Here is a 21,286-nt window from a genome sequence, read left to right on the forward strand (position 1 = left end):
CCTTGGAGCAAGACTGCAACAGGAAAGTGCAACTTGAGTGGGAAGATGTCAGGGTGTATGTACATGCATAGTGATGCCACTTTAGTGTCTACAATAGATCTCAGTCATTTTCCAGTCACCAAACTTCATGACACAGCAAATCTATACACGCTCACTCTGAAGGCAGTTCAGCTTAGTGGCTGCAGGTTTTTAAAAGTTGTTTCTATCTTTTCTGTTCCCTGTGGCAGGTCTTCATAAGCCCTTTCTCAGCTGCTGGGATTCATAAGAATGCAGCACTTCCAAAAGCAAATACAACTAACTGACACTGAATATGTATGACAAGACATTGACATTCTGTCAGAAGAGTGTAACCCCAATGCGTAAAGTGGCTTTAAGCATCCATGTGGGATGCTGTGCTTCACCAGACCTCTCTTTCTTCACAGTGATAAGTGACATGTCACATATATCAGGCAGATAGTTTGTGAAAAGCCTCTGTAGGGAAAAGTGTCCCAGAAATCTTGTGGTCATTGCCCTGTAAAGTGTAAGCAGGAGGTCACCTTTGCAAACACTGGTATCTTTTTTATCTGACTGAGAATACACAGGGAGCTTCTTCAGTGGGCATTTCAGTTTAAACTTGCCAACCAAAACCACCATGAGAAACAGCAGTGGTTTGATTAGCACTTGCTGCTTTGCAGAGATCTGTCAAATCTGTAAATTGTATTAATAGAAGCGGCCACAGTGTAACCCCTTTGTTAAGATAAATGCATTTTTGAAATGTGAGTCAAATTCACACAAGCTCAATATAGAATTGCAATAGAAAACTCTGAATAAAAGAAGACCTAAACGTAAGGTAAATATATCAGGTCTATAAAAACTGCAATATCAGCCTGTTGAAATGGTCCATCCATTACAGAACATTATTGCTGAACATTGCTGATAATAAACACTTCAAGAAAAGATCAGAGCTTTAAAAATCAACACCAAGGTAATGACAGATATATAAATACCAAGACTGAGTCGTAGTGGGAGGTATAAAATTCCCATTGTGAGTCAGCACTTCTCTGCAGAAAGTCTTCAATAGACACTAGAAGAAATTAGAAAATAAGAGAAAAAGAACAGAAATACCCTACATAATATGAGTGAATATAATTTTATAAAAAGAAGGAGATAAAATTTTAATTCCAAAAAACAGTATATATGAATTAAAGATGAGGTATGTTTTCTGGCAAAATATGAAGTGTAACATTGTCCTTAAGGTTTCATACTTGATTATTACTTTTTTTTTTAAGGAATATATTCAAGCTGATTAAGTAGCATCTGCACATATAACTAGAAATATACATTCAGTAGTTAAAACAGATTTGTAAATGAAAGTCTGTCTACTGATACTTAAGGTATTTCCTGGAGGCAGGGACTGCTACATGCTGGGACACCCAGGTCTCTGTAATAGCACTCTGAAAAGTCTTCTGAATGCATAACTTTAACTTTTTATTTATACATGTTTATGCAATAAAACAAAATTCTTGTTGCATAATAGTATTGTTTCACATAATATTTGAGATCAAAACCCAGCATTCTCTCTGACTGGGATGATGTGCTTCTCAACAGCTGACAGAACCAGGCTCCCTCTGGATTTTTGCCATTTTATGGCTCAATTGCACTCTTTTCTACACAGATGCAGGAAAAAACTGTCCCTCTCCAAAAACTCTTTGCACTTTGGGCAATCTCCCTGAAAAATTATATTGGCAAAAAGAGATTTGCACTCTCTGATGCAGGAGAGAGATCAAATCCCTGGGTAGCTCTGCCCTGCTCCTTGGCCTTTTGTAATATTTTCAAACAGAAATTTGTGCCTGTCTTTGAGAGTGTACTTGAGTTCATCTTCATATGTTTTAGGCATCAAGTTTCAAAGATTCAGACAGGGATAGAAGTCAGGCTTCTGCTGTTAGTCAGGATTGCCTTTTCCTTAGTTGTCAATGAGAGGCTGGACCAGTCTCCACACACAGTCAAAGGCAACTTACCCAGGAACGTAACCACTCACTCACCGCCTCTACACAGGGATTTTACTGGGGGCCTGATACTCCAGTGTGAATTACAGTGTGAATCCTGATAATCTGAAACAGACCTTGCACACCTGTGTTGCTTTCATTTTAGACAGTGTGTGTGTATATTCTCTTTAAGGCATTGCTGGCAATAAAGAGAAAAACTGTAAATTTTTGGGGAAGTTATCTAGCGAATTACATTTTTCTTATTAGATCTGACAGCTATGTCTTACAAATTAGGACAAAAGGAATAGTCAGGTTATGCAGGGGAGTTCAACCTCAACATCTTCCTTGCCCATTAATAGTAAAATGCATAAAGATAATTGAATAAGAAGTTATTTCTCCAAACCGGTTCATTAAAACCTCAACAGAGGAGGAAAGGGGCAGGAAAGGTGTTTCCTGCTCCTGAATGAGAATCATTTTAAACACAGATGCTCCAAGCAATTTAAAGGCTAAATTCTCCTCTCTTGCTCACTATACTGGTTCTTTTAACTATAGTTTCTTAACATGATGAAAATTTCTCTTGACATGGATAAGAGAAATTCTGAATTCAAAAAGACTGGAAGAGAGAGATAAAATATCTGTTAAGAAGACCCGAGAGAGTAATATCACTTTATAAGGTTCTTAAATATTCTAAAACAGTACCTTCTTCTCGAGCTATGAACAGATGGACAATTTATGGTGAGGTGGGCTTTGCTGTAGCTGCCTACACAAGGTGGTTTTCACTTCAGGATAACCATATACTATGAATAATTATCACAGAATGCCTGACATGGGATGAGCCTGTGATTGATCTTATTTTACTATAACTTACATATCTATAACCAAAACAAATGTAAGAAAGAACTAAAACAAAAGTTCTACCAACTTCAGCCAAATCACTACTGTCTGTCTCAAAGTGTGTCAGGGTAAATATATAATATTTTAAATTATGCTAGGGTTATCCAGATATTTAAAAATCAGTCAGAAAATTAATGATATCATAATTAAAATCAGAACAAAAGCAAATACTTTTAAATCACATCACAGAGATCTAGCCTGCATGGTTTCCGCAAAAGGAAATTATGTCTTAGTAATAAATGTTTTGAATATCTTAACAAAGTAATAAGCACAGCATTTATGGAATGGTTTAAATAGGCCTTTGGAAAGTTCCAGTATAGGAATTACTGCAGAAACTAAATAGCTGCTGCCTAAGAGTAGTGAAGGAAATAAATATCTGATTAGGAAGCGGAGAGCAATTGATTCATTTTCATCTTGCAACCCGTTTACAGAATAATTACTTACAATTCCATGTCTGGACTCATGTTATGTTCCTTAATTAACAGGAAAAGATAGAAATAGTAATGTAATGAAATTTTCAGATGACATAAAATTAGTTAAAGAATTCAGGATCAGAAGGGGCTGTGATACACTGAATTTACAAAGTGAATGGATAGCATGATGTCAAAGAAAATTTAGTGTCAATTAATAGAATGTAATATATACTGGAGGGAAAATATTAAAAAATAAATTATCTCTAAATTAACTATGTAACGTCAAGAAAGCACCTAAGTATTACTGCAGACAAGTCAAGTGAAAAAATTTCTTCCATATGCAGATGCATTAGGAAAAATGCATACTGTGTTTTAAAGCCATTGCATAAATCAAAGATGCATCTCGTTTGTAGTGCTATATACAAAACTCTCACATGGTAATGTTGCACTGAAGTGGGCTAAGAAAGAACAGCAAAGGTCTCATAGAAGGAGAAAGGAAAGATTCAGATTACTTTTGAGATTAATTAGTATGATCATGGTAAGATTGAAAATCACAAATCAAAGTCAAGGGCTCTTCAAAAACATCACAGAGGAACTGTATATCTGTATCAAAATGCAGTTTTCATTGCCCAAATTTTCATAATTAAATATTGTAAATTTAGAGAGGAAGTTAAATTTCATGTGTCGGGATGAAAACCAATTGCTTGTTATATGAACATAACAGGAGTGTTTGTGGAAGAAATCACTTCTTTGACAGTATTCAGACTAAATATCTGCTCCTGGCTACTGCTGGGTCATTAACCTACATGGAACAGACTATTGTTGTGTAAGAAACAGTGTTTTCAAGGTTTTGGCGTTTCCAAGACATTTTCAAGAAGTTTTCAAGATATCAGAAATGTTTCTGTTTGCTGACCAGCTCAGAAAAATGTCCCTCAGAACCATCACTATCTATGGGATTAAAGGACTGCTGGTGATCCAGATTCAAGTTTTTCTGATGAAAGTTAAAAACAATAGAACCATCCTGAATTTGAATTATTCTTTTTTTCTCAATGAAAATACTTATGACATTGAGATACTTTTGTGACCCTTACGCCATTGGAAATTTTCTTTTATTTTCCCACCCCACTGAAAAATTTTTGAACAAGGTCTGCCATGCTTCATAATGATTTATTTCCCCATTACCAAAACATAAAAGATTATGGTGCTTACTTATAATATCCAGAGGAGTTGTCAATCTGGATTCATGATCCCTGAAAATGGGATGTGTATCCTATAAACTTATTTTGCTTTTGATCATTAACTGGAAATGCATGGTTGGATTTGGACAGGTCTAGAAAAGGAAGATTGTGATTTAAGGCTGTTTATATAGTCCTCTTTGAACAGGTTTGTAGGTACAAATTCCTAATTCAAGAACTAGATGATATCTTTCATCAGTACAGCACAGAAAATGTAGGCTTAAATATTTGTTCTTTCTCCAAATATTCAAGGTAAAAAAGAACACAACCAAAGGCATCTCTCATATCTGACCATCACATTTTCTAGCTCATCATTCTACTTTATTTCATGTCTTTCCCTGCCCAGCTACAATATATTACTCACATTTGTTCTCAGCAAGTAATCTGGCTTTTTATCAATTGTAAACCAAATTCCTTGGGTAATCTATCCATCTTTTTGCTGCATTTCAGATACAAACACGTTGTTCAGCTTCTGAAAGGGCAATGTAAAGGATGTGTCTATGCTCTTTTTCATTTATTCCTTGTCATTTTAAGTATGAATAACAGGATTTGATCAGAGCAATGCTATTGGCAACAGTAGCCAGAATGAGGTCTCTTCTACCTCTTTTGTTGAGTATTTACAGTACATTCCGTCAGCAAAACTGTGGCCAAATTGAAAATTTAAACAGATGTCACAACAGGATATAATAGCATAATGACAGAAATTAGCTAGCCGTAAGTGCAGTGGCAGGCACGGATGGACCTTGCCCTGCCTGTGCTTGCCTTGGGACCAGACATGTGGTAAGCCACATCCCATAAACTGGCAGGACAGAAGTCAGAAGCCCAGAGGTGCACTGCACGTTTGCTTATAAGCCCTACCCAGGTCTTAATATTTTGGGGGTTTCTACTGATTTGAAAGTCCCTCCAAAACACTTCGAGTGGCAATGTAAGTATGTCTTTCAAAAGTCAGTGAGGCTTCTATAGCAGCTTCGGGGGGGGGGGGGGGGGGGGCGGGGTAACAGCATATCTGCTGTAATGACAGTTTTGTGAAAGGTGCACTTCACAGCTCTGATATGCACCTCATCTAGGAAGGCAAAGTGATTGCAAAGAGGACCAGATTCTGGAAACCTTCTGCCTGTTTTTCACTAATTCTAGACATGAAACCTTTTTGCTACTGCTGGGCACATTCCTGAGATGCAAAACTGTATTTCATAGTCAAAGGATACTAAGTGGTAGAAAACTTCAAAATCTTTGAAAACAGAATCTTTTTTTTTTTTTTTTTTTTTTGCCACAGGCCATTGATAGATAACATTTCACTAATTTCAGGTTTAACTTTTCCTTTTTGATCTGCTTTATCCAAATGTACTAACAGTTTGAAATAAAATTACTTTTTCATTTTAAGAACACTGAAGAGGCAGAGGTCAGCAAAATGCAAACACTTGAGACTGTGCCTGCTCCCTCCTTTGACCTCACGACCCTTAATTTCTGTCCTGGGCCAGAGCACATTCTCCAAAGGGCAGAGCTCCACTTCTGCTTGTTTCTTTTCCAGTTCCAGTGCCGCGTCCGGTCTGTTCATACCAGCAGCCTGGTGCTGAGCACCCTTTTCTGGGGAATAAGAGCTCTGAATTTTAATTCCTCTGTCTTCTTTTGCCCACAAGTGCGAACCTAAGGCAGAGGTTTACCACTGCCACTTCTAACAGGCATGTTTCAAAATAAAGTGCCATCATTACTACATTTTTAGAAGGTTCAGTCTTATAAATGTAAGCTGGGGAATGGCTAGTGCATGGATTTCAAACGAACGTAAGTATGAGTTTGGCTCAGATTCATCAGGATTGCAGCAGTCATCTGTAAATGCAGGTAGCTCTCCCATTTTAGACAATTTTTTTAGTACTTTGAGTAAAATGTTGGTATGTTTCGACAGTACCCATTACAGATACATGCAATGTTTTATTGGAATCCCAGGCTGAGCTTTTGGGGGACTTTTATTCTTTCTCCAGAGTTTGAATACTGGTCATACAGCAATGGTCCCCAGCTTGCTCTGGGGAGCTGATTCCAGCTTGTTTTAAACTGGGTTTATTTCCTTCCAGTGTTTTCCAGTCTTCCTTCCCATAAAACTCACTGTAGCTGGAGGTGGGATGGCTACATGATCGGGTCTTGTAATTCCCCATGTTAGGCAAAGGTTTAGAAACCTGAACATGACTTCAGGTGTTTTTTTACTTCTTATTTTATGCATTTTTTTACCACTACAAGCTTTAACAGCACAAAAGCACATATTTCTCTTAAACAGAAGATGCTTCATAACCTTCCTCTAGACCTCCACTACACTTTCATGCCTTCCCACTCCAGCCTATTCTCCTTCTTCATTGTAGATTTTTTAAATATTCGGTCTGTGCCTTTATCTCCCAGTATTAGAGTCTGGGAGGAATGATGACTTTGTGACTGAAGTTAAGTGTGAGAATCTAGAAAACTGCAATTTGCTCTCATCAATAGCAGAGCTGGGTGTCTGTGAGGAAGCACTTCATCTTTCTGATCATCAATTTCTTCATCTGGCAAAGAAATCTATTTCTGTATTGCATGCATGAAATATGTATAGTTTGAGATATGTACACAAAAGGCTCATCTTTAGGTGTTTGAATTATTTTTACTGATATTACGTGTTATTAACTGCAGTTGTTAAAATACATATTTTTGTTTCCATTTCAGTTGCAATGAAAAAGGAGGGGGAGAAGAAAGGTAAATCTATTATTTTCCCTTGACTGAGGTGTCTTTCAGGCTGCGACCGCTGTGAGATATGTTTCTTTCATTCAGTGATACAATTGTGATGACATACACCACCTCATGTGCTACCGTCAGCTAGCTTTATCTACTCCTACTGTGATAACACAGTTGTCATTTCCAGCATTGTTAGCTCCTTTTTACCACAGGCCGACACAGCCCAGTATCAGACACTTCATCATTCTGACCGGGAAGAAAATGAAAGGCCTTTGTTGCCATGATAGGATTGTCAAAGAGAACAAAAGTTGGAGTGCACTGTGCATGCTGACCTGGCTGTTTGTTCTTTGCAGAAGGCGCTTTCCCAGGCACATTTAATTTCCTCTTTTCAGATGTGTATGGAGCATGCATGTAACCTTTGCTGAAGTCATTCCTTGGTATTTTAACAGATTAGTGGAAAAATTTGCCCTGAATCAGAACCTAAAACATTATTTAAAATGTTTAAAAATAAAGACACCGTATTTAGCAGACCCAAAATACCTATTTACAGTGTTCTTTTCCAGAATGAGATTTGCTGAGTTGAAATATTTTTTGTAATTTGTTGATTTTATTTCAACAGCAAAAATAATGAAATATAAGCACTAAGGTGATATTTTTCTTTAATCTATTCAACTTTATTGATAATTTGCTTTATAAGCCATATCTTGCTCACCAAACTGGGACCATTTCCATAACTTTTCCATAGGTTTTAGGAGGTTATTTGATATTTACTATTGAGTAAGTGAGGAAAAAAAAAAGAAGGCTTTTTATTTCTGAAGTTTACAGATAGGGGTTAATTTTTTTTTGTGGGCAAATGTCTTTTGCCATCTCACAATAGTCTGGAAAATCTGTGGTTCACGTAGTTGGACAATGGAGCCAACTTTGCTGACTGTACATGAAGACATTTCAATCCTGATATTTTTTTTTTTATTCTTATTATTCCTACGCAGAGTTGTTAACTGAACTGAAAAAAAAAGATAGTCTCAACTGTTTTAACAGCTCATTAATGAAATCTTGGCTATGTTGATGTTAGTGGCAAAATTCCCATTCACTTCACTGGAGCCAAACTTTCACCTCATGAAAATTAACAGAATAATAAAATTAATTTTGGTTATCAAAACCAACCATGCTTAATAGGTATCAAGCAGGATATTCTGTCCAAAGATTAATTTGCAACAACTGAGGCACGAAAGGTAGCACATGAAGCAGGGAGGATCAGAAAACTGGCAGCTACACTTACAGCCATTGGGTTTCAGACATCAAGATGCTTGCTGTGTTCACAGCCTTGAATTGACCACATGGACTGTTAACATCCTTAATGGAAGGAAAGGAGTGAGGTAACTGTTAAGGGTGCTACTTCTGTCAGCCTTGCCGCAGGTTATGGGTCCACTCATTTACAGAAGATTAAGGGAATTTGTTTGACATATGTACTGCTTGCCCTTAGTTAATTTTTCTTGGGTTAGGACTTTTTCCTCCTTAAGCATAATCTTCCCCAACAAAACTGATTTTGAAATGCATTGTTGGTTAACGTTCTTTGAAGTTGGCTCAATTCTTCCATTTCATTTTCTTTTTTATATTTTTTTCTGCTAAAAATTTATATTCTCTGATTTCTTAATTTGTTGAAAGGATTTTATCAACAAGTATAGGTAAGATACTTTCACACACCTGGCTCAGGACACGGTGTACCTCATTCTGCTGGTTACCACCAACCTATTTCACAGAAACATGGAGGTGCAAGCACAAAGTCAGCTTTGGTCATTCTTCTGATATCATAATTTTATTTATTTTTGGACTAAATCTCCTGGTTTCTGAGATCATAATCAACATTGTCAGCAAGGAAGGTAGCTATTCTCCTGAAAAACAGGCTAGTCCAATTCAATTTTCCAGTAACTAAGGAAAATTGCTTCAGCAATGTTTCTGTCTTCAGTAGATATGCACTGACCTGGACTACTGGAGAGAAGTAACAAAGCTTCTTCCAAAAAACAAACATGCCATGCTTTAGCTTTCTCATCTAACTTCACACTTGCTGCAGACCCCACAAGGAAAATATGCACGTTACTAGCTAACTCCTAATATGATCAGGTTTTATTTATTTCTGCTTATTCTGTGATCATAAAAAAATGCTTCAAGTTGCATGTGTATTCCTCTGACTGGCAATAAAAAGGGGCAATGTCTGCTGGTTTTGCTTAAGGATACAATGGGGTTTGCCCAGCTGCAAAAATAATAGAAGTAGCCAGGCAGTACTCTAAATTGACTGGCTCATCATCCAAAATATATTGTGGTAGTAGCATGCACAGTTCAAGTACTTCTTTACTATTTCTCATGCAAATCATGCAGCACATAAGCATTGTACTGTATACAAAGTGTTCTCCAATTTTTCTGTCTTACTTAAATACACACCCCTCATCTAGAAAAACAAGAATAATGAACAATACAGAGTGACAAGCCATCATAAAAAGAGAAGAGAAGATGGAATGACACTTTCTATTGACAGTACATTCTGTGCATAGTATAAATCAGACATGGAGTTTGAAAGAGACAGAAAAGAACACCATTAAGATGGCCAAAGCTTACATATTTCACTGATTTCTCAAAAAATGAATGATACTAACAGGAACCTTAAGGCACAATCTATGCTTGAAACTTATGCTTTAACCATTTCTGTTTGAAAGGTTGGCTCTTTAAGACTTCGTGACCAAAGTCCTAGAAATAGCTTCAGCTTCCAGCATCATGTTATGCCTTCTTTCAATGTGTGTGGGATAGAGGAGCTGTCACAGGAATGTGTAAAAAATTGTCAGTTCCTAAAGGGCAAGAAGTAGCAACCCTTTGCATGGGGAAGGCACTTTCTAAAATCCCCAAGAACAAATCTGGCTGCCAGTACATGAAAATTTTTAACTCTTGCTCAGAATGCACTGCAAGCAGGGATTCAAGAGAATTACAATAGACCCAATTACTGATGATATGAGACAAAGCCCATCAGTTTCAGTGCACGTCCAGGAAACAACAAACAAAGCTCTAACACCAAAATATTTCAGTTTTAAGTGCCCTTTTTGAAGGAAAGAAATTATGCTATTTTTTTTAATCAAAACAGTATTGGGTTTTTTTGTTGGGTTTGGGGTTTTGGGGGGGTTGGGTTTTTTGGTTGTTTTTTTTGTTGTTGTTTTGTTTTGGGGTTTTTTTTGTGTGAAATAGAGCCAGATTAAAGCCAATTCAAAGTTTCCTGGTTCTAGATAAAATGGAATTTCTCCTTTCAGTTCATAGCTCCCATACCTTATTTCTCACTAAAGAGGGCATGGACCAAGGTGGGGATGTCAAGCAACCAACCTCAACAAGCTTAGTAAATTCTCTCTCTGGGTCAGTCTCAGGAAAACTTGCCCGAAGAATCATTACTTCTGTGATTCTAGTGAACCCAATCAGGATTTAACCATTGCATAATCCCTGTGGGTTAGGCATCCACATGCATGTGTGTAAGAACAGTCTAACTGTTTAACGTGAATCATGAACCTGAGTTGCCAGGAAGCTGGTTTCTCCAGGCTCCTTACAGCTGATGAACAAGAGAGAGGGAGCAGTCTTGCTTCAGAGAGCAAGTTACAGTGCACTCCTAATTCAGGGTAGCTGTCTTCTGGGAGTCTCATCTCCTATGTAGACTGCCTACAGTTAGGTGTTTTGAGTACTTGTAAGCTAGTGAGATGTAAAAGCTTAGTTGCCTGTCAATTACATGACTCCTGTTCTGATTTTCAGCATTATCGCTCTGGCAGCTTGCTCTTAAATTCATTTAATCGTTTCTAGAAAGCCAAAACCCACATTCATCTGACAAGTTTCATCAATAATAAATTGACAGGAGAGTATGAACAATCACATTTTGACCTTTTCTCAATAAATGCATCATGGTATAAAAAACTGCATATAGTCTGAGTGCAGTCAATATCAAACAAATGAAGGAAATGGGCAAGACGTACATTCCGCCTCCAAACTACATAATTTTCCCAATCCAGTAAAGAACAATTTCTTTCAATTACTCCTGGTAATGGTACCCTATCCATTGCTTGGAACCTGCTGCTTTACACACAGAGTGTGGTATAAACTGGCCAAGGCACAGCAGTGTCTCTTTCCAATGCATGTAAAAATCAAGAAGTTTTCCAAACCAAAAAATGCATTTCAGAACTCCTTATCTTTGAAGTTGACCAGAAAAACTGGAAGGCAGCCTTCTTATACATAAAACAAATGGTCCTGGCAGCATGGGGTTTCTGCTCGGCTGCAAATGCCACTGGTCACACCTTCATTATGCAGTTTTTTAACATGGGTCAAAGGTTAAGAAAACGGACTACCTAATTCTATAACTGCAAAGTGTATTACATAGCCTCCTAGCAGAATGTGTGTTCCAAAACAGAGGAGGGGGGAAGGAGAAATACTTTCTAAAGCATTTTATTGAAATAGTTTAAAAATTTCAGTATTGCATGTGAGAAAATAATAAAAACAGTCACATCCTACTATGCTGTTTACACCAGCAGTGCTATTTTCACGGCAGTTGAATGAAGGCAGGCATCTCTCAAGAGGTAACAGTCATTGAATTAGCCACACGATGGAGCCCTGAGGATCTTCGAGCCCGTGGTTTACTGCCTTTCTGAATCAGATTAAGAACTAAATTACGTGGTTTTACTAAGAACACTTTACAGGAGTCTTAAACTACAGACAAGGTATTCTTCAGTGTAAATCCATTCCTGCCTAAAGACATTTTTCATTTAATAGATGACTAGCCATAGATTGGTGAGCTTTGAATTCCAATGCTGAAGCAACAAAAGCCTGTCATATTCAAATAATATTAATGAATGGAGAATTTGCATGACATATGGACAATGTTTTGAAAAGTCTACATGAGTTATCTGAAGTTTGCTTGACCTCTGTTTACCTTGTCTCAACTGTCTTGGGGAGCATAAATAATTTATGTCCATTTTGCAGGGTTATGTGAGATGTAATGATCTGTACAACCTCTGTTAAGTGATGGCCAGATCTTGAAGGACAAGGCTCATGTACTTTCCATGTTGCAGATATTTCAGTTAGGATATGAACTGAGCAGAAAACATCTCTCCCAAGCACCCACTCAATATAAGCAGAAAGTAGGCAGAGGAATGATGAGTGCAGTGGGCTCAAGACTTTTCACTGAATTAATAAATTTAAAAGACTTTTTTAGATCCTCAGATGAATTTAATTATTAAGAAACTTTAACTCATATAAATTTGGATGTCTAAAGTTAGTCATCTATGTTGAAGCTATTCACCGTAGTCTCACTTTAGAGTTAATGGAGAGAAATAAGCATCTGCAGAGAGTGTTTCATCTGTCATATATCTGTCAGAATGAAAAGAGTTTTCCCCTGGAGATACCTGTATTTCTGACTTGACTATAACACGGAACATAGTTTAGGTTTAGTAACAAAAATAGAAAACAAACTGCAATGAACATCAGGATAGTTTATTGTTCATTATTTTAACAACCTTCCCTCTCTTAAGAATCTGACATTAAAAGAGAAGAAACATGAGAAAAAACAGCAAATCATTTGTAGATCTTAATGGCTGATTGAATATCCACTCTCAGTGTACTTACATGGAGGGGCTAATGCAAATATTTAACCTAAAATTCTTAGTATTAAGCTGCAAACCATGTTTAGCTCCCTAGCACCTCATTTTCAGTGTACTCATAATCAAGGCACATAAAACTAACGATGCTAACTTGCATCAATGTTTATTTAAAAAATACCTACAATTTAATCTAAACCTTGTCATTGCTTATACCTTTGTAGTCCATTCAAGGTAAAATTGAGATTAGACTTTTTTGTATATCTCATGTAACAACAAATCTGCAAAACAATTCATATTGGTAGACCTAGCATAGCATTTTGACTGCAGTTATGATTACCACTTTTGTTAATCATTCTTACTTGCTTCAAAATACAACTTCAAAATACAATTTATTCAGCCCCTGCTACCAAAAAATGGAGACAGTTAAACTAGTATTTTAATGATTATGAAACAGCTATGATTTCTGAGGAAACTGATCTATGTAATTGGTGGCCTATATTGTTGCTATAAGTTAGGTGTAATACATGTATATTGGCATTATGTCAGCAACACTTTCACCTGTCAATCAGCATAATATGCTTAAACATCTGGATACCCATTTAACACATGGTTAATCAGCTAAAAATTTCCACATGGGATAAACTATTACTTTAATGCTCTGCACAAAGATGTCTGCAAATGAATGCTCAGAGGTATTCTATTCAGATGCAATTCCAGAATGAACAGTTCTTCTAGTGGTAATCTACATTTCCTTTTTTATCTATGCAGACATCATTTTCAGAAATGTGCTCTTACAAAGTTGTAATTAAAGCAAAAACAGTGATCAGCAGCATTTCATGAGGAACGAAGATGGCTCAGGATGTTCTGCCTCTGGAAGCTAGTCATTAGCCCTCTGCTTTAATCACCATTTAATTTGGGTGGCATGTTGGGAAAAGACCATTTTTTTCAAAAGCTAATTATTTTTTATTGTTTTCCACTCCTAATATCAACTAATCTTTCCTCCAAAATTCTTCTTTTCTCGATTTTTGTGAGGCCATCTTATTCTTGTCTTAATGATTATTATTTTACATTTATTTAATAAAATATGCAAATATATATTCAACCATGATTACTCTTTTAGAAATCCAGTCATAGCTAAGGACCTCAACCAAGTTCATATCTGAAGTATTTTCATGGAAGCTGGATCCCGGGGGTTAGTTTGACACTTTTCACAAATAACAGGCATTATGCAGTAAACTATTAGTGAATATTAACATCTGCAAAAGGTGCTCGTTTTGGCTCCAATTTTTTATCTAGAATGAACAACACTATTTTTGCATGAACTAAGGTCAATATTCAGAAAAATATGTCGTCACTCTAACATCTTACATACTTCAGGCTGCCCGATTTTACTCAGTTACCCTTTATGAGTCAGTAATTTGTGTTGCAATAAAGCACGGGCTGAGCTTGGCTATGTTTTGCCTTAGCTATATGCAAACGTAAACTTGATACTTCTAAAAGTGAAAGCTTGTTAAGCATATTGTCCCTCATCTGTATGTTCCCATCCCACAATTTCAGGGAAGAGCACATGAAAACATCAGAAGCTGAGGATGATATTGAGAGAAGCTCATCAGGTCTTTCGCCACACGTGCCTAAAGATGAAATGCATTAATGCAGTATATGTACCTCATCTACACTTGACTGAAATTTTATGCTTTCCAGCTTCGTCGATGGAAGATTTGTCCTCCTGGGATTTTAAGACTTATAGTACTTTACAGACATTAGCTTTCAGTGCTATCATGCAAGATTGCTGTTTCAACAAGACTTACAACTCCCAGTGCATTTCTATTGTTTAACTCACAAACTGGGAAACAGAGAAAGATTGGGATCATTACTAATGCTCCCTACAGGCATGCATCTCAGATTCAAGTTGAAGCAATTCCTCTCATTAAAAATCATTTTAAAATGTTGGAAATGTCTGTACTTCTTTGCTATTTCTACTACATTTATGCCATGCTAAAGTTTCTCCCTTCCCTCCTCTTTCCGACCTGCTTTTTGTTTTTCCCAGTTACATAAAGTACTCTTGAATTGCCAGTTAAAAATAAGTCTTAAAAAACAGATTTTTCTAGACAACAACAGCAAAATCTCCCCAAACCAAGAATCAGCTGCTTCTTCACTATGCAGTCCCAAAGTATAAGGCAAACCAAAGAGAGGACACAAACATGCTAACTGTATGAAGGCAGATACCTTGGACCAGGCTGCTCTGGTAATAGAAATAAGGCAGAAGGAACTCTGAGAGCAGCCTGACACTTTTTTTTGGTGGAAAGCAGCAATAGAAAGTTGCAAATGAATACCCTACAGGGTCTAATATCAGTGGTTAGTTATTAATTATAATGGCAAACCACAGCATTTTAGGAGGGTTTGCCTTAACCATTTACTGTATCATCTTCATTAGTCACACGAGTCCTGCTGAAACAGTGGTCCGAGGAAGTCTATGGTGCTGCACAGACCCAGACAAGCACTCCCCACAAATGAATAGGAGCGAGAGTACTAGCTGTAAGTTCAAGTTCTCTGCTTCCCTGCAAACCTTCCAGATAGCCTTAGATAAATCACTTAGTATTTCATACCTGTCATGTTAATGTTGGATAACACTTTCTTAATGTGTAGAAACCTGGCCAAATATCCTGGAAAATGCCAGATTTAAAGTAAACCAGAAATGTAAAATGAATGCTGTAAGCAATGAAGAGATCCTGTAAGGATCTGCACAACACACACTTCAATGTAATCATACACCAGCTTCCCCTATTTATGCCACCACTACATTCTCGCTTTCTTTGCTTCGACATATCCATAGGGTAACTATTGGCCATACACTGTCAAGGCAATTTTCTAATGTAGAGCAGGGTCAGGGCGAGCACAAGCCATTCTTTTTACAGAAAGCTTGCTGCAGCAAATCTGTTTTGTGAGGAGTCATTTTTTTAGACACATGGTCATTAGGCTCCTTTTCTGCACAGCCAGTCTGCCAGCTGCTCAGCCAGCCAGCAGGACTTGAGTATGACATGGGCAGATATGAAGGATCAGGTCTGCTGATCTAGAAAGCTTGTGGGAACATTTGACTTCTCCTTTGAGTGGCAAAGAGTACAGACAATAACTTCAGAAAGGTGGAGAGCTGCTCTTTAACAGAATGGTAAATCCTAATAATCCTTTCCCCCTCCCCCCCCCCCCCCCAATTTATTATCACATAAGACGTTCTGAACTGGCCTAAAATAAGGAATGCATTCTTTCCTGGTTGAATTTTTAATAACACAGTTGCTCCACAGTCTGAAAAACCTTACAATGACTAGAACAAAACCATTTTATTCAACCTTAATTAACAGCACATTGGTGATTAGGTAGAATGATGTGTCATCTTAAATTCATGCAGACTACAGTATTCCCATTGAATTTTGAAGGAGGAATGTCCATTTATGACTAAGGGTTAAATAGTTAGTCTGCCTGGAGTTCATTTTCAGGGAGAATAGACTTAGTTAGCTTGCATAAGGAAATCAAAGATTTATCCTTCATCATGATGTAGAAACTGGAAGGTTAAGGCACAAATCTTGAAAATTCCATTAAAAGACTCCTGTTGATCTTGATTCCTCTTTTGGCCTGTGATATCGTTACAGAGTAATGTCATGGATGTGTTTGTCTAATGTCCCTTCGAAAATCTATTAAAAAGTATTTGTGCTCTCTTTAATGAAAGATGAACCAGGCTTTTACTTAGCCTAATGGAAAGTAACTTTCTTATTTGTGATACACATGTAACTATCCAATTAGGTATAATTTTCTCAGCTACAGCATGTATTATTATTTTGGTACTCTTCACTAACACCAATAGTTCTGACATTGCTTTCATTTCCTGCACAACATAGTCTTTTCTTACGAGTGTGCATGCTCACAAATGTGTTTGCTGTCTGAACAGCAAATGATTGTTATCCAGATGGAAAATAGACATCTTACAACTTACATCAACATCTTACAACAAAAAAGCACGTTCTGCTTTTAGCCTCACCAATTTATGGTTCATAAAACAGATAAGTTCTTTTCTGAACCCATATAAGAAGCTAATTTACAAAAATATGCCGTATATAATTAATTCCATTCTGGCATCCAGAAAAGCAGGCAAGAGTGGAAAAAAATTGAAGTGAGTGTGAAAAACAGCAAGTTAAGTACCAAGCCTGGTTACCAAGTTTAATTTAGAATGACAACAAAAGACATTTCAAAAATGTTTTTGCTGAGGGTAGAACCAGATAATTCCATTGATCCAGTTCAGATCTTATATAGCTTTAAGTATTTCATCAAAGATCCATCTGTTTTCATTAGATCTATATCTGACCCTTATCCTCCCCTAATATAGTTTAAGTGCAAAACAAATTAAAATGAAGCACGCGCTTAAGACTGATTTTTCCAACATTGTGAACAATAAGCGGTTATTTACCCAACAGGTTGTCCTGTTAGTTAATAACATCTGAACAGCTGTTGGAAGTGAGATCAAGAATTCACCTACCCAACACCCTCTACACCAATGGTCAAGCCAGCAAACACCCAGGAAAGAGTACAGGAATAGAACAGGCACACAGAGGTTGCCTTGTGACCTCCCGCGATCTCAGCTCAGGAACTTCCTAGGCCAGAAACCATATCTTCATGTTTAAGAGCACTTGGTAAATTTTTCTCTAATTTGCCCAATCATTTTTTTAAATCATCAACATCTGCACGTTTTGCAGCATGGAGTTTCACAGATTATTTAGGCACTGTATAAAGAAATATTTTTTTAAACACAAAATTTAAACAGACCTGCTTTACTTTCAGTGCAAGATACTACATGAAATGAGTGATGGCAGCAGAGCACAGTCTTTCACTTCTCACCCTTAAGCTTAAATACCATACAATGTATCATTAAATATTCTGGAAATTCTGACTAGGTAATTGACAATTAGCTTTTAACTTCTTCCTGTTTCGCTGACTAAAAATCAAGGTATTTGTGATATAGACACACGATGCTGTAAAAATGAAACTAAGGGTCTTGGGATTTCAATTTTTGACTTTCTGCTCACTGTACACATCATTTGAATTACATCTTTGATGAGATAATATAACACATAAGAAGGATAAAATTGATATTGAATGGACTGAAATTATAGTTAGCAGATTTGGCAAAACATAAATGTTTATGGCCTAAAGACAATCTCAAAAATTCAGTATTTTTTTTGATGGATATGTTTTAGAGTAGCCAACACATCCTGTGAAAGCCTTTAACTTTAGAATGGTCTTCATTATTTCATCAAAATATGTGGTAGAAATATCTCTGTTACAGCAGAAAAAGAAGGCTGGGCTTTTAGGCAAAACTTTGATAGCAACAATCTCAATGTTAAAGCTCTGACTGGATACCAACACTGTACGAGTTTGGCTAAATAATACCTCCACAGAAAACATGGACAAGGGCAACACAGATACCTTCCCAAACCTGAGGGACCGGACCTGGGCTGAGTTCCTATTGCTTTAAACATTCTCCGTGACTCATTCATCAGCAGAAAAAGGGAAATAACTGCACTGGCTTCACTAGAAAGTTAAGGCACAATGGTTTTGTTTTGATTTTAGTGTTTTAAAACAAATTGCAGATCTGAGATAAGGATGCTATAACAAAAGATTGTAGAATTCATTAAGCAGTGTCAGTAAAGAGTCTTTAATAACGTTCATATGTGGCCTAGCTCTGATCATTTTTTAGTGGTCACTGAAAGTGTGATGTGACACAATATTCTGTGATATATGTTAGCCATTATTCCAGCCTCTGAAGTTCAGGTATATTATTTTTTAAAAAATTTATTTGCTAATTGTAATTCATAGCTAGATGAGCATATCTCACTACGTCTTTGGACACAATACAAAATCAATTCCCTCTAAAAAATTCAGACATATTTTGTGGATACACAATTACACTAGAATTTACTTAAGCTTGCAGAGTCTAAGGTACTATTTTCTGTGGGTTTTGGGGTGTTTAGGCAAAACAGTTGAGCTTAAATTTACTGGTTTTCTTATGCACATAGAGATAAAAAATGTGGCTTTGTCATATGTTCCATGTTTTTCTGCTGTTTCTTATTTCTGGTTCCTCACTTAGGAGCAGTATATACACTTAATTTGTATCCTTATTCTCTATTACCCCCAAAAGTGCTCCATTATTTTTGCTTTGCTCTGCATGTCATCTCCACTTGCTGTCTCTATAAATGCACAGCAACAACTTGGATTAAATAGAAGCTGGATATAAAATGGGAGCAGTTTTATACTGCAGGGAAGACAAGCAAAACAAAACCCCATTTGCACAGCAGTTACTTTTTGCCCCGAGTGGGAACTTGGGAGCTCAGTGAATCACAGCCTGGGAGCTCACAGCAACAGAATTATTGCTTGCGTTGCTGGGCCTGCAAAAGTAGCTCATCCCCTGCACTGCTACATGTCTCCGTGGGACTACACTCTTTCACACACAGCAGACTGCTACATGCAGGTGGTAGAGCCTTCTTTATCTTAAAAACAACAGCTGCCTTGCAAAAGTCAAGAAGAAAAATCCAGCTGGTGGGCTAGGTCTTGACATTTCACTTTCTTCTGTAGAACCAATAATGGCATTGGGTACAGCTCCCTGAGGTCTTGCTTTATCTGAGAAATGTTCTAAGGTCCATGGAAAGTATTAGCTCAGTTTTCAAATTTGTCTGGTTTTTTTCTGGAAAACAGTGGAAAATTAAATGGCATGAAGTTTAGGAGCTGTGGCACTGCAGTGCTGAGTCCTTTTGCTTACATGTGCCCTAATTATGTTAATTACATTTTCAAATAAGTCTGCTCCTTGGAGAATCATTGAATCCATCTGAAATTCATTGACCTCATTAGGTCTTGCATTTAGACTGCCCTAGGTGTCATTTCCTTACTCGACCTAAACTTATTTGTCTGCTTTTGTCCAGTATTGGATAACTTATGGTCTGAACTTGCCCCGTCTCTTAGTGGGCCCTGAACTGAGCACCTCAGCAAGGTAGTTGCCCTATGTTTGATATATGGTCACCACTTAGTGAGGGCAACTCAGCCTACTGAGGAGGCACAGAGCCTTCCAGGGGTATTGTATCAAATATTGGCTAAATGAGGAATTTACATTACTTGTGTTGCTTAACTAAGTGTCCCAGTTAGATGTTTGGAGTGGATAATATAAGACAATTCTAACTGTTGCATATATGAATATAGATTTCACTGAATGTTTATTTTACATGTCTAAAAATGTCATGAATAAATGCATTAAATCCTGTGTTACAGTCAGAAAAATATTAAAATACGCCTTTTTTGTTTACTTCTAGTTACCTCAGAGAAACCTCATGAACACAGTAAGTATCAAGTTGATGAAGAATATTGTTACTTTAGCTTGTAGGAGGAAGATATTTCATTATGTTGTCAGTTTTGGCAGCTTAAGATAGGATTCATCAACACAATTTTGACTTATGAGACCAGTTTTCAGTGACTCTCTCTGTAATGCAGAACCAGATGTGATTCACAGGTCCCAGTCTGAGTGGAAAACATTTTCCAATTATGGCTGAGATAAGACCCACCTGTGCCCTGTGCCTCTGTAGCAGCTTCACACTGGGAAAAAAATCAAGGGGCGCACAGACGAGGAAGGGTCTGTGCAATTCTCTGGCTATGTCTCTGATCCAAGCAACAGAGAGATTTATCACTTGGTATGTTGCAGCCCTCACCTGCTACACAATTTAGACATAGCTGTTATAAATCATAATGAAACATATTTTTAACATTCCTCTGAAAGGCCATAGCTTCCTTTTTTCTGTCTCATAATGCTGAGGTTTGGATATCACACTGTTTTTAAATAGCAGAAAATTGCACACAGCTTATATTTTAATACAGTATAGTATTTATTATTGTTACTACTTCACAATATATCTATGGGATCCAGGCTAACAGAGAAATATGGAAAGTTATTTTTTCTTTATGCAGTACACTGACTTTTATTTGCCATCCTATATGAGGCAACTTCACTTCTGTTGTAATAAAATACTTTTATGTTTTCTATATTAAACATCAAGAAGAAATTTTCTATATAGAAGATAGATGATAACAATCAAAATTAGTAGTGAAAGCATTTCACAATTTTAGCGATTCTATGATATTTCTAAAAACCAAAGAATTTAATTTTGTGCTTCCTTAAACAATATTTAAAAAAAAATCTTAGGTATTATTTTTATATTTTAGGGAAAAAATAATTAAATGCTTTTCTCAAAAAATATTTTCAAAAAATTCTCAATTCTAGTGTGAATATGAAAGACAAATCATAATGAGAACCTTATATTTTTAAAGTCTTCTAAAAATTAAAAAAGCCTTTTAATGTAGGGGTTCTTCTTACTTGCAGAGCATGAACGCATTAAACATGAAAAAGTGCTCTCTCAGACTAAGCCAGGTAGGTTTGGTAATTTCAT

At 36.8% G+C, this 21,286-nt stretch overlaps 2 protein-coding genes across 13 annotated transcripts in view; one reads left to right on the plus strand and one right to left on the minus strand.

The window, feature by feature from the left end:
• The window catches only part of TRDN (triadin), a 251,596-nt gene that overhangs the window by 180,913 nt on the left and 49,397 nt on the right, over positions 1-21,286 (plus strand). For all 12 annotated transcript variants that reach the window (XM_080389939.1, XM_080389943.1, XM_080389945.1 and 9 more), the window contains 3 exons: positions 7,189-7,218; positions 20,159-20,185; positions 21,220-21,267. In XM_080389939.1, coding sequence (XP_080246065.1) covers positions 7,189-7,218; positions 20,159-20,185; positions 21,220-21,267 — 105 coding nt within the window. The remainder of the gene's footprint in view (positions 1-7,188; positions 7,219-20,158; positions 20,186-21,219; positions 21,268-21,286) is intronic.
• The window catches only part of CLVS2 (clavesin 2), a 242,221-nt gene that overhangs the window by 52,037 nt on the left and 168,898 nt on the right, over positions 1-21,286 (minus strand). The window lies entirely within an intron of this gene.

This window comes from Falco punctatus (assembly GCF_963210335.1).
Source record: "Falco punctatus genome assembly, chromosome: 5".
NCBI classification, from domain to species: Eukaryota; Metazoa; Chordata; class Aves; order Falconiformes; family Falconidae; genus Falco; species Falco punctatus.